The sequence below is a fragment of the Felis catus genome, chromosome E1 (assembly GCF_018350175.1).
Source record: "Felis catus isolate Fca126 chromosome E1, F.catus_Fca126_mat1.0, whole genome shotgun sequence".
In the NCBI taxonomy this organism is placed as follows: domain Eukaryota; kingdom Metazoa; phylum Chordata; class Mammalia; order Carnivora; family Felidae; genus Felis; species Felis catus.
Genome location: NC_058381.1, coordinates 31,325,494 through 31,338,612, shown reverse-complemented (window position 1 = coordinate 31,338,612; position 13,119 = coordinate 31,325,494). Strand labels below are relative to the sequence as shown.

Genomic DNA, 13,119 nt, shown 5'->3' with positions numbered 1-13,119 from the left:
TTTGATATAATCTGATTTACTTGATAAATACTATGAAAGGATTTTTAAATGTATATATAAAGAGAATATAATGAAGTGATTTGCTTTTCATTAAGTGTTTTTCATAGCATGGTTTATGGTTGTTATTGTAATTATTCAAATGAAATATCATTCTAATAGTCCAATAAAATTGAAACCTTTTATGAAGAACTTTCCTATGAAAGCTTCTTACCTAATAAGATTTTCTAAGGCAGTTACTATATATGAAAAACAAAGTCGTCATTTTTACCATCAACTCAGTTGTATCTCATATTTATGGTTTAAGTGGAGCACTTGTTCATGTTATATAGGGTTTTACTCTCAGCTTGTGTTCTAATTTGAACAATCGAGACTCGTTGGCTTTAGAAGTCAGGCAGTAAAATACTTAATATTTTAATGAGGATTCAAGATAGCAATAGGAGATACTAAGTAGTATGTGATTAAATATAGACAACAGATATAAAAGATAAAAGGAGGGAAAATTGTAAGCGGAAGTGGTCTGGGAAGATTGGAGAAGGTATGATCTGAAGTAGATTTTAAATGATAGACAATCAAATGAAGGAAAAAGAGGAAAAGTGTATACATAGCAGAAGGAACATTGTCCTGGACAGCATCTTAGAGGTGGGAGAGTTTAGTCTGGGAAATTTGGAAAGTAATGTACTTGGATATGGTAATCATGTAAGAGAATTGAATGTGCCAAAGCTGGAAATAGAGATTTGGAACAAGTAGTGGAGAGCCTTGAAGTATGGAGATTGAGGTTCTATTTTATCATACTACCTAAGGTTATCTCAGTCTTGTTACGTGAGCAGTGTTTTGGGAAAATTGATCCTTCAAAAGTATGTAGAATATGCAATAGTGAAAAACACAATGGGCAGATAGTGAAGAACACAATGGGCAGGGTGATCATTTATGTGATTCTCATAGTATCTAACTATGAGGTGATGGAAACATGAATCAGTCGTGGAAGCAAGAATGCAGATTAAGGAATAGGTGGAAATATATCATAAACGAAGACTTCGCAGTATTTAATAACTGGCTGGGTATGAAGTGGATGGGTGTATGCATGAAAGAGGAGTAAGGAAAGAGAAAGGAGAGAGCACATATCAGAGGCACATAGAAAGTTCTGTGAATTAACTACCCCTCTCCAAAGTGCGTCCATGCTTAAATAAGGAACAAGTTGCATATTCATTTATGAATATCTGCAAATAATTTGAGATCATCCATTGGAGAGAAATGGTATACATGCTTTAAAAATCTGATAAGGAAACTAGAGGTAACTTGCTTTTAAACACTTTTCCTTCAACAGCCCTCTTCCTGCAGTAACCCTTAATCTTTTTTCACAAGCTGTAGTGGGACAAAGACCAACAAGGGTTCTCCAATGAGTGAATGTAGGAAGCTGATAAGAGAAGTATTCTTTCAGGCTTAGTAGCGTAAGTTACATTACACCAAGACATATATCTCTTTGCAGTCTCTTTTTTTTCCTCCTGTCGCCCATTGACATTTTGAAAGATTTACTGATTGGCTTAAAAATTACAGAATTTCGAAGGTTAGTGATATGGATGTGCTAGCCTAATTACAAATGTGCAACTGTTGTTAATGCTTGCTTCTACTTTAGGGAGTCGTAACTGGAGAAGAAAATCTTTTACATAATTGTTGCTAACGTTAAAAAGACCCGTGCCTATTATGTTCCCAAACAACTTCTCTAAAGTTCAATAACTGGTATTACTAATTGATTGCCTCAGGAAAGCCCTTAATAAATTGTCTAGTCTAGCCCTCTGATCACATAGGTGATTATGTATATTTTTCAAAAGCAGTAAAGAGGAATGGGAAAGAGCAGTACCAAGAACTATAATCGTTTCTTTAACCCTCCTGTGAGAATTGTTTCGATGTTATAAAGTAGGTGTTATTTCCCATTATACATCTGGACAAACTGAGTCTTAGAGAATTACATAGCCAGAAAAAAAGAAAGACTACACATCAAAGATTCTGACCTAGCTTCAGCTCATCTAACACTCATGTTTTTTCTTCTACATCATGTTCCTTGTGGGGGTGGAAAAGCACATAGCACATCGTCTTTTGTCTGAGCTTATGGTGCCCTTTGTGTGAGTTTATAGTACCCTTTGTCTCTTTTGTCAAAGGAGAATTTGGCCTGATCTTTCCTGAAGATTCATTGTGAAAATGTAAGGTGGAAAATCCTCGTTTTACAATGGGACAGTATGAGTTGAAGGTATTTCCTCAGTGTCACCAAAAAAAAAAAAAAAAAAAAAAAAGCCAAATCAGAGATTTGATTTCTTGTATATGGATATGTGCTTCTGGTGTATGTGCTCACACTGCTTAGTATTAAAAAGCATAATGCTTATGTTGATTTTTCTGATTGCTATAACATCTTGGTTTCTCTTTTATTTTCTAACTGTCTAAACTGAATTAATCTCTATCTAATACAAAATAAATCAGTGAACTAGCTGCAGCATTTATCCTGATTGGATTTCAGGCTCATGGTGAGGTACTCAGAAAATTCTGGCTCAATTGTTACGGACATGGGAGGCTTTGCAGTTATTTATTAGAAGACGACCCGGGAAGAAAAGAAAAAATGGATTTATGTGATCCTGTATTGCTAAATACAGCACACTGCTGCTGTCTCTTTTTTACTGCTTCCTCTAAAAGTCATCGTTTCAATGCACTAATCTTTTAAACAGCCATTCAAGTGGGAATTGGGCTAGAACTTTGCTAAGGGGTCACATTTACCAACCCGACAGTTATACATTTACAAAAGAAATAGCATGAATTTATTCAGCATCAAAACCTCTGCATCTTTTACCACCCAACTGCATTTCACACTGTATTACCATCAGTGAACTATCATGACTATATAAATTCCATCCAGATTCTTCATTTAATTAACTAGCATTCTTTGAACAAAAATAAAAGTGCTGTTTTTATAGAGGAATAAAAGCTGCATGAAGTGAGTGTGAAGGAGACAAATCATCAAATTAGTTATTATTCATTGCAGCTATGGAGAATTCTCTGCCCCTCCTCTTTCTCTTCAGTGGCACTGTATTTTTTTCTAGCTTGATTGAATGAATGGAAAAGGGGAGAACAGTGTAGCCGCCTCGAAGGTATTTCAGTATATTGTAATGGTCACATCCTAAGCTCATGTGGGATTGGGCACTGACGATATTGTCAAATACAAGTGGTTTTTTTTTTTTTTTTTTAATCATTTTCTGTTTTTGGAGAGACAGTATGGCATAGTAGCCAAGAGCATGAACTTTGTGCTTTGTAACTAGACAGCCTTGGTTCAAATCCTAGCCTGTTTGTGACTTTTTTTTTTTTTTTTTTTTGAGAGAGAGAGGGAGCATAAGTGGGGTAGAGGGAGGAGGAGCAGAGAGAGAGAGAGAGAGAGAGAGAGAGAGAGAGAGAGAGAGAGTTTCTCTGCACTGTCAGTGCAGAACCTCCATGCAGGGCTCGATCCCATGAACTATGAGATCATGACCTGAGCTGAAACCAAGAGTCAGACGCTTAACTGAGTGAGCCACCCATGAGCCCCTAGGTTTGTGTTTCTGAGCAAGTTACTTAATGTATCTGTGCTTCAGTTTTTTCCACCTGTTAAATGAGTATAATAATAGACATACCTCAGGCAGCAGTGTGTGGATTGGCTGAGTTGGTCCATGTAAATCATTTACAGTAGTGCCAATATCCATCTGCATCCTGTATGTACAAAAGCAGTCTGATGTGAAGGTGATGAAGCTGTGACACCAGTGACTTGGTCACCTGGCCTGAACCAATTGATGTGGCTTCATAAATGTTCTTTTATTTACCCAGATAGTTCTTTGTAACAGTATTTTTTGATTATAAGACAGTTTTAAAAATAAAGAAATTAAATTTTGGGTTTTTTTATTGTTTTTTTTTTTAACATTTATTTATTTTTGAGACAGAGAGAGACAGAGCATGAACGGGGGAGGGTCAGAGAGAGAGGGAGACACAGAATCCGAAACAGGCTCCAGGCTCTGAGCGGTCAGCACAGAGCCCAATGCGGGGCTTGAACTCACGGACTGCGAGATCGTGACCTGAGCTGAAGTCGGGCGCTTAACCGACTGAGCCACCCAGGTGCCCCAAGTTTTGGTTTTTTTTATTTGAGTATAGTTGACATGCAATGTTACATAAGTTTCAGGTGTACAAGGTAGTGATTCAACAACCATACAGTTATGCTGTGCTTGTAATTACCCTCTGTCTCCATGCAATGCTGTTGCAATACTGTTGACTGTATTCCCTACTGCTGAATCTTTTGTTCCTGTGGCTGAAATGGAGCTCTTTGAATCAGAGGTGTGATAGGCAGTTGGTTGGCTATATCTCTCCATCCTGAACCCTGCTGCCAGATTTAGCTGCACTAAAGAGACACTCTGTTCTCAAATCAATTTCTGTTCAAAAGGCCTTAAAAGTTACCTGATATGGGGCACCTGGGTGGCTCAGTCAGTCAGATGTCCGACTTTGGCCCAGGTCATGGTTTGTGAGTTCGAGCCCCACATTGGGCCCTGTGCTGGCAGCTCGCAGCCTGGAGCCTGCTTCGGATTCTGTGTCTCTCTCTTTCTGCTTCTCTCTCTCTCTCTCAAAAATAAATAAGCATTAAAAAAAAAAAAAGTTACCTGATGCAAGCTCTTTTGCCTGTCATGCCATTTCCACCAGAGCCTTGCTTGTTCTTTCCCTGTATCTCCTCAACCTTTTTTATCCATTGTTCTCCCAGGAAGCATGTACTCCAGTCAAAATTAATCTAGTGCCATTTTTCAAATGTACCACATTCCTTCTTGTCTCTCTTCCTTCGTTCACATTGGTCTTTTTGTCTAACATGCCCTACCCTGTTCCTCCACTTATCTAAGTTATACCTAATTTTCTGAACTGAGCCATAAAAGGGAAGGTACCTTTTATCCTCTTTGTACTTTTATCACATAATATGATTGTCTGGATGTGCTAGCTGCTAAGTAAATGCTGTTAATGATGATGAAGTCTTCTGTTAGCTCTACTTTCAAACTATATTTAGTATCTCACCACTTTACACCAACTCCAACACTGTCACCCTTGTTCAAGCCACTGTTACTTTATGCCTGTCCCCTTCTTCCACCTGCTCCACCCTTGCCCACTCCCTACAATTTACTCTTAACCCATCTGCAAAAGTATTGCACTTACAGGTTAAGTCAGATCATAATCGTTTCTCTGCACCAAACTCCCCAATAACTTCCCATCTCACCCTGAGTAAAGCCAAAGTTTTTATGATGCCCTACAAAAGCCTCTTAAGGTCTGCCACTCCACCCCAACACCATCCCTGCCCTCACTCCTTGTGTCCTACTACTCCCTTCTTCCTGTCCCTTACCACTCTCTACTTCTGTCACACTGGCTTCTTTGCTGTTCTCTAAAGATGCAAGGAACAGTTCCACCTCAGGGCCTTTGCACAAACTGGTTCCTTTTCCCAGAAAGCTCTTTGAGAAATCTTCATGGCTCCATGCTTCCTGCAGCTCTCTGATTAAATGTCTTCTCAGTAAGGTCTTCACTGATAATCCCTAATTTATTGTCTATCTCTCCAAACTAGAGTGTAAATGGGGGTGAGGGGGTGCATGAGGGAGGACTTTTTGTCTGTTTTGTTAGGTTCTCTGTCCTCAGTACCTGAAACAGAATCTGACATATAATAAGTACTTAGGAAACAGTGCATGTATGAATGAAAAATTGACCCTTAAAAGTATGTCCATATTCTTAACTCTCCCTTCATTTCAAACGTATTTAGACTCAAACAAAAGCAAGCATCCTATAATAGCTCTGAGAAAATTAAAATAGCCATAGTTGAATATTAGCCATGGCAATTGGAGCAGAAAGTTCCATTGCAGAGAAAAGATATTTCTGCATCAAGTAAAGAAAAAGAAATCGTTTACAGTATAATAACTGCCATGTGAAATTATATTAGGTGTCCTGGGGGGACTGTCGTCCACCCAGCACCAAAGCACATTTTGAGAGTGCAAATGGTTTTGGTCACTCCATCCTCTTCCTAAGGCAGAGAATGTAGCTAGTTTTGGGGTTTTTTTATTTGTTTTTATTTGTTTGTTTGTTTTGTCATTTGTTTTGTCACTTAGTTGTAGAGTAAAAAGGTGAAAGAGCATTAATGTTGGAGTTTAGCAGACCCAGGTTTAAACTCTGGCAATACTATGTGTCCTTGGACAGAATGGGTAACCTCTCTGAGCCTCTGTTTAATTATGTATAAAATAGTTTTTAATAATGCCTTTCTCTGTTCTAGAGGTTAAATGAGAAAAGACACATGAATCTTCTAAGACAAAAATGTCATGTGAGCATTGCACCCTATAGAAATAGCTATATGTTTTGCTACTGAATTCCACGTTTTGGCTTAAATCAAAAGGGAGAAATAACAGTTAGACTGATGTCTAGGAATAAGCTTTGGATCCTGGGCTTGGACCACAGGGAAGTCTGCTACACCACAGATCTCTCAGCTGTATCTGATGAAGCTGTAAGCACCTTTCTAGAACATGAACCCTACCACCTACTTGAGTTTTGTGGAAGCCTACTCTTTTTATCTTCTGAACCAGTTCTTATTCTAGTCTCCATTTTCAATTCCCTTCTACTTCCCTTGTTTCCAAAATGTTATGCTAGCTGTGTGAAGTTGGAAATCCTATACTGAAAATTATCCAGGAGATCAACAGAGGAAAAGTAAGATCAGGCATTTACTGTCCATAATAAAATAACGTGAAGACTCATTTTTCACATTGATATGTGAGGAACACATGTGTATCTATTAAGTTTGGTAATTATAAGTTCCAGAGGGAGGAAAATATTTTGTTTAAACTGTATGTTTTTTTTTTAACATGGCTTTTTTTCAATGGCATGAATTTTGCAATCCTCAGGAAGCCAAAGCTGTTGTTGAAGAAACCAGAGCCCTGCGAAGTCGGATTCACCTTGCCGAAGCCGCACAGCGACAGGCACATGGAATGGAAATGGACTATGAAGAAGTGATCCATCTGTTAGAGGCCGAGATCACAGATCTAAAGGCTCAGCTTGCTGATTATTCGGACCAAAATAAAGTAAGCAAAACCGTCCTCTCTTTTAGTTACCATGGTTTCCTTGCCGTTGTCATGTATCCTGTTTTCATTTTCTTTTCATCTGCACTTCTAAACTAGGTCAGTGTTTGTCTTCTATTATTCAATGATAGGATGATGTGTCGTGATGGGATGGGGGGGTAAGGTGAAGGTTGTGAGCCTCCCTTTATCCACATAGCTTGGGGATGAAAAAGCATGTGACCCAAATTTATTTGGGTCATTGGTCAACATTGTGCAGCTCAGGCAGTAAGTCCTAGAACTATTTAACATTTAATTGATTACATTGGTTTTCTCCATTTGTTCCTAAACTTGCTAATTTGCCTTGTGGGGATGGGAGGAGGAGAGTTTAGGGATGGGTTTTGTTCTTTGATTAGAGCACTCAAGGAAGTGTGAATGTTAAATAATTTTTGCCCAGGGCCAAGATAATTAATAGGAAGAAACTGAGTTTGAATTTAATAGGCTCCAATTTCAATAGCAAAATACTGAATGCTATTTATAAGGCAATGTGATCCTTTTTTCATGGGAATTTTTTTATATGATTTTTTAACATAATACATACTATATTCATTGAAAAGTCTTCAAAAACTATAGTAGACATACACATTTTTACTTCACTGAGGTAGAAAATTAAGTAAATTGAAATACATATTTAATGACTTCAACAAGTTCATTTAGGATAGGTGTTTACATCTCTAATACAGTCAACTTTCAAGAAAACATAAAGCAAATTTGAATAATTTATGTCTATCTATATAAACATAAAACTGTTAAATACCTTAAATATACCAAGCGGAAGTGAAACCAGTTTTAGAAAAGCAAAGTGCAGAGGAAAATCTGAAATTTTCTTTGGCTAGCTCTTGAGAGGCACTAATACATTTCTCACATCTGCCCATTTAAACCGATTCCGAAAGAGCTGATGTTCCTACTTTGATAATACACAAGGCTAAGGGAAAGTTATATTACTTGAAAAGGCAACAATACTTAGAAATACTATATATATTTATTATTTTTGACCCAGTGTTTACATTTTGAAATCAGAGATCCATGCTTAGTTCATGTGAGTAACTTTAACATGATTCTGAAAATATTTGGGGAATTAATCAAAATGTCAAAAGTACAGTTTTATAAAACTGTTTACTTTTGGAGGGATAATCAACAGTCTTTAAAAATACATTCTAAGTAATATAATATTCAAAGAGTTCTCATGAATTGATTCAAAAAACTTTTTTAAGCATAGATTATTTGCAATTCTCTGTTCCAGCTCTTAGCTGAGAGACATTTTGGTCCTAAGTTGTCTGGCAATGTAATTAATTGAGTTTTTCTCTTTTTTAGCATAATGGGGTCTCCTGCCATTCCTCCTGACAAGATTCTAAGTTGGCCGTTAACGTGTCTCTGAAAAAAATAATCTTTTGTTTATTTTTCAAAGAAAAAATATTAGACAAGAGCATCTCAACATTTTCCAAACTCAATACCAGTGGAGAAAGAGAAGGAAAGTTTTTTCTTTTTAATTGTTTAAGATTGCTTCAAGAGACATTGACCAAGATGTTGCAGGACGTAGATTCAAATATTCTTTTTTAAGACACAGGTTCATTTTGTAACTATTTTTCACTGTAAGTTTTTCCTTTAAAAAAATTTTTTTTAGGGGCACGTGGGTGGCTCAGTCAGTTAAGCGTCCGACTTTAGCTCAGGTCATGATCTCGTGGTCCATGAGTTTGAGCCCCTCATTGGGCTCTGTGCTGACAGCTCAGAACCTGGAACCTGTTTTAGATTCTGTGTCTCTGGCCCTCCCCCGTTCATGCTCTGTCTCTGTCTCAAAAATAAATAAACGTTAAAAAAAATAAAATTAAAAAAAATTTTTTAATGTTTACTTTTTTTTGAGAGAGAGAGAGAGACACAGCATGATTAGGGTAGGGGCAGAGAGAGAGAGGGGGAGACACAGAATCTGAAGCAGGCTCCAGGCTCTGAGCTGTCAGCACAGAGCCCAACACAGGGCTTGAACTATAAACTGCAAGATCATGACCTGAGCTGAAGTCGGACACTTAACCGACTGAGCCACCCAGGTGCCTCAAGTTTTCCCTTTTATTATGTCTATACTTACTTACCTTTTTTATTTTTTATTTTTTCTGTTTACCCCCAGCTTAGGAAATAAAACATTACCAAAACCTTTGAAGATCCAGTGACCCTCCCTAGTTACAATCTTCTCCCTTGCCCTCAGAAGTTACCACTTTCCTGGATTTAGTATTAACCATTTTCTTGATCATTTTACCACATATGTTTATATCTCTTACTGGTAAATGTTGTTGAGTCCTGCCTGTTTATCAACTTTATATAAATAGAATGGTCCTACATGTATTATTCTTGCTTTTTTCACTCAAACTTTTATTTTTGAAATTCATCTATTTGAAATTTATAGTTGGTTCATGTATTTTCATTGTTTTGTTTTGTTTTTTGTACTCCCTTGAATGGATATACTACAGTATATTTGTCCATTCTGTATTTGATGAACAGTCCAATTGTTTCTGTTTTCTTTATTATGAACAATGTTGATAAAAACACTTTTGTATATATCCTGCTCCACATGTATAACAGTTTCTCTTGGGTTCATACCTTAGAGTGGAATTGCTAGGTTGAATGATGATTGATCAACTTTACTAGGTCATACCTAATTGTATTTGGAAGCTTTTGAGCCAATTTTTACTCCTACCAGTAGTGAATGAGAGATACTATTTACCGCACATCCTTGCTGACACATTGTTTTCATTTACTTTTAATTTATATCAATCTGGTAGGTGTAATAAGTAAATCTCATTATGGTTTAATTTGGATTTCCCTGATTACTAATGACTTTGAGCCACGGGTGTGTTGGGACCAGCTAGCACTGGCTCACAATAGGTGATTGTATGCATATCTTCTCAACTGCATATTCAGTGACATCAGGTTGTTTGGTAGCTTCATATCAGCTGTGGTGGAATTATTTATACCCCCAAATGCTATAAACCAGGGCTTTTTGCCCTGGCCCAGATAGCCAGTTGAGCATATATTTATGTATTTGTTAGGCATTTATGTTTTCTGAAATGCCTTTTCATAACTTTCAATTGTTTTTCCCATTAGGTTGTTCTTTGCACATTGATATGTAGTGATTGTTCACATGTTGAAGTTACTAAACCTATATTAAATTATATGTTATTAAAAATCTTTTCTCTCAGATTCATGGCTTACTTTTCACCCAGTGGCAAAAGAAACACTGACTTTCATGTAGTCAAACTTATCAGTCTTTTCCCTTATGTGCCCTTTTACAAGTTCTTCTATTCCCAAAGATATTCTTTATATCTGCCTCTAAGTTTTGATCTTTCTGTCATTGGTTTCGTAGCATTGTATGGGGATGGAGATCCATTTTATTCTTTCTTTATACTAAATGAACAACCAACTATCCCAGCCCCATTTATTCAAAAGCCTCTTCTTTCCTAATTGATCTACAAAATCAGGTCTGTCATATATCAAGATTTCATTTGCATTTATCTTTCTGAGGGCCCGCTATTCTCCTTCACTGGTCTAGTTGTACATTCTTGCACAAATAACATACGGTTTTGGTTACTATAACTTTTATAGGGAATCTTGATATATGACCATCCTGCCTAGTTCTTTTTCTTTAGAAGTATGTTGGCTACGTGACCCTTTGTCCTTTTATGTGTATAAATTCAACCAAAAGAAAAAAAAACTACTGGAATTTTTACTGAAAATAAGTTAAATATATAGATGAATTCGGGAAGAATTTACATGTTTATGATTGAGTCTTTATAAACACCACTGAAGCAAAAGACCGGATAATTGCATTGTGGCCAGAGAATCTAGTCTATAGTATAATCGATTCCAAAATATGTTGGTGGTTGCTTTGTGGCTTATACTGTATAGCCAGTGTTCACACATGGTCAAAGTGAGCTTCAAAAGAATTCTTCATGTTTTTTTGATGTATCATTTTATATATTCCACTAGATCAGATTCATTAATTGTAAAGTCCAGCTTTTCTCTAGTCATCTTAATTTCTTTGTCAGAGAAATGCATTAAAATCTTCCTTTTTTTTTGGTGCACCTGGGTGGCTCAGTGAGTTAAGCGTCTAACTTCGGCTCAGGTCATGATCTCACAGCTCATGGGTTCAAGCCGCATGTCAGGCTCTGTGCTGAAGGCTTGGAGCCTGGAGTCTGCTTCTGCTTTGTAGTCTGTGTCTCCCGCTCCTCTGCCCCTCCCCTACTGGTGCTCTCTCATGCACGCGCATTCTGTCTGTCTCTCTCTCTCTCTCTCAAAAATAAATAAATGTTAAAAAAATTATAAGAAGAAAAAATCTCCCCCTTTTTTTTAAAAAGTAATGTTTTTAGCCATATATAGGCTTGGAATTACATTATCATCCTTTATGGAATGTTGTGACTCTTCAATTTATCAATCTTATATTCCCCCTAATATTTATTTTTGATTAATACTAAAATAGTTACAACAGTTTTCTTTTGGTATTTATGGTGTATCTGTTTTCCTTCCTTTCACTTTTAACTTTGCATTGTCCTCACATTTTAATTGTGTATGTGGTAAACAACATATAGCTGAATTGTTCCCTCATCTTACTAATTTTTGACCTTTAATTGGAAAGATCTTTCCATTTACCCTGTTTTATTTGATAATGCCGTTGGCTTCATTTCTACCCTCTTTAATTTATGCATTTTATTTGTGCTTTAGTTTTTGGTTGTGTTTTTTTTTTTTTTTTCTTTCAATGTGCCATGTCTTGCCTGTTTGTTTGGTTGGTTTTTAATGCTTATTTTTTGTTTATATTTTGTGAGAAAGAGAGTGTGAGCCGGGAGGGGCAGAGAGAGAGGGAGAAAGAATCCCAAGCAGGCTCCACGCTGTCAGTGCAGAGCCCAACATGGGGCTTTATCTGGGGCTTGACCCATGAACTGTGAGATCATGACCTGAGCCAAAATCAAGGGTCAGATGCTTAACCAACTGAGCCACCCAGGTACTCCTTGTCTGTTGTTTTTTTTTTTTAATTGGTTCAGATTTCTCCTGTGTTCCCCAACTCCCATTCCATGTATTTCCTTCTGCTGGTTTATAGAAGGTATGTACTCTGTTTCTAATTTTTAATGATTATCTTAGAAATTTTAACATTCTATTTTCACTCAAATTATAAAACTAATCACTAATTTTCCCCTGCTTCTAAATATGATAGTACTTTAAAACCTAAGTCCAATCATTCCTTCCTACTTAATTTCTATTTTTGTCAGTATTTTAGTTCTTTCTTGACTTTTAACACCATAAGTTAGACACTATCACAATTTCTTTTGTGGAGTCAACTTTTGTTTAAATAGATGCCTTCTTTATCATTTTCTGTGTCCAGCATTCTTTTTTGCATCTCAGTCCTTCTTGCTAAAATTATTTCCTTCCTGAAGTACAGCTTTTCGAAATGTGTTTAATGAGGATCTGTTGGTAACACATTCTCTTCATTTTCATTTGTCTGAAAACATCTTTATTGAACTCTTGCTCTTGAAATACATGTCTGCTACATTTAAAGTAAGTTTGCACTTAATTTCTTTCAGTGTCTTTATTCCATGATTGTGATATCAGCAGCCAATCTGTTATTTGTTTGCAATACATTGTTTCTTTCTTGATGATTTTAAGATCTCTTTATCATCTGTGTTCAGCAGTTTGTGATGAGTCATGTGTTGACTTATTTTTATTTATAGTGCTTGAGATTCACTGAGTTTCCTGATCTGAGAAACATTCTTTTGTTATATCTGAAAAACTCCAAATTGTTATCCTGAGCTATGTCTCTTTCATTCTTTCTGAACCCTCATGTGTAATTCAGATTGAGTATATACTATTTCTTCATCTAGTTATTTTCTCCTTACCTCTTCTCCTTTTTTTATATCCTCCCATTTTATTTTTCTGCTGCATTATGAAAACCTTCTTTACCTCTGCCTTCCAGTTTATCCATTCTCTTTTCAGCTATATCTAATTGTATATTAAACTC

At 36.6% G+C, this 13,119-nt stretch overlaps 1 protein-coding gene across 6 annotated transcripts in view; it reads left to right on the top strand.

Moving 5' to 3' along the window:
- The window catches only part of STXBP4 (syntaxin binding protein 4), a 166,667-nt gene that overhangs the window by 83,316 nt on the left and 70,232 nt on the right, over positions 1-13,119 (top strand). For all 6 annotated transcript variants that reach the window (XM_019817652.3, XM_045045033.1, XM_019817653.3 and 3 more), the window contains one exon: positions 6,915-7,091. In XM_019817652.3, the coding sequence (XP_019673211.2) occupies positions 6,915-7,091 (177 nt within the window). The remainder of the gene's footprint in view (positions 1-6,914; positions 7,092-13,119) is intronic.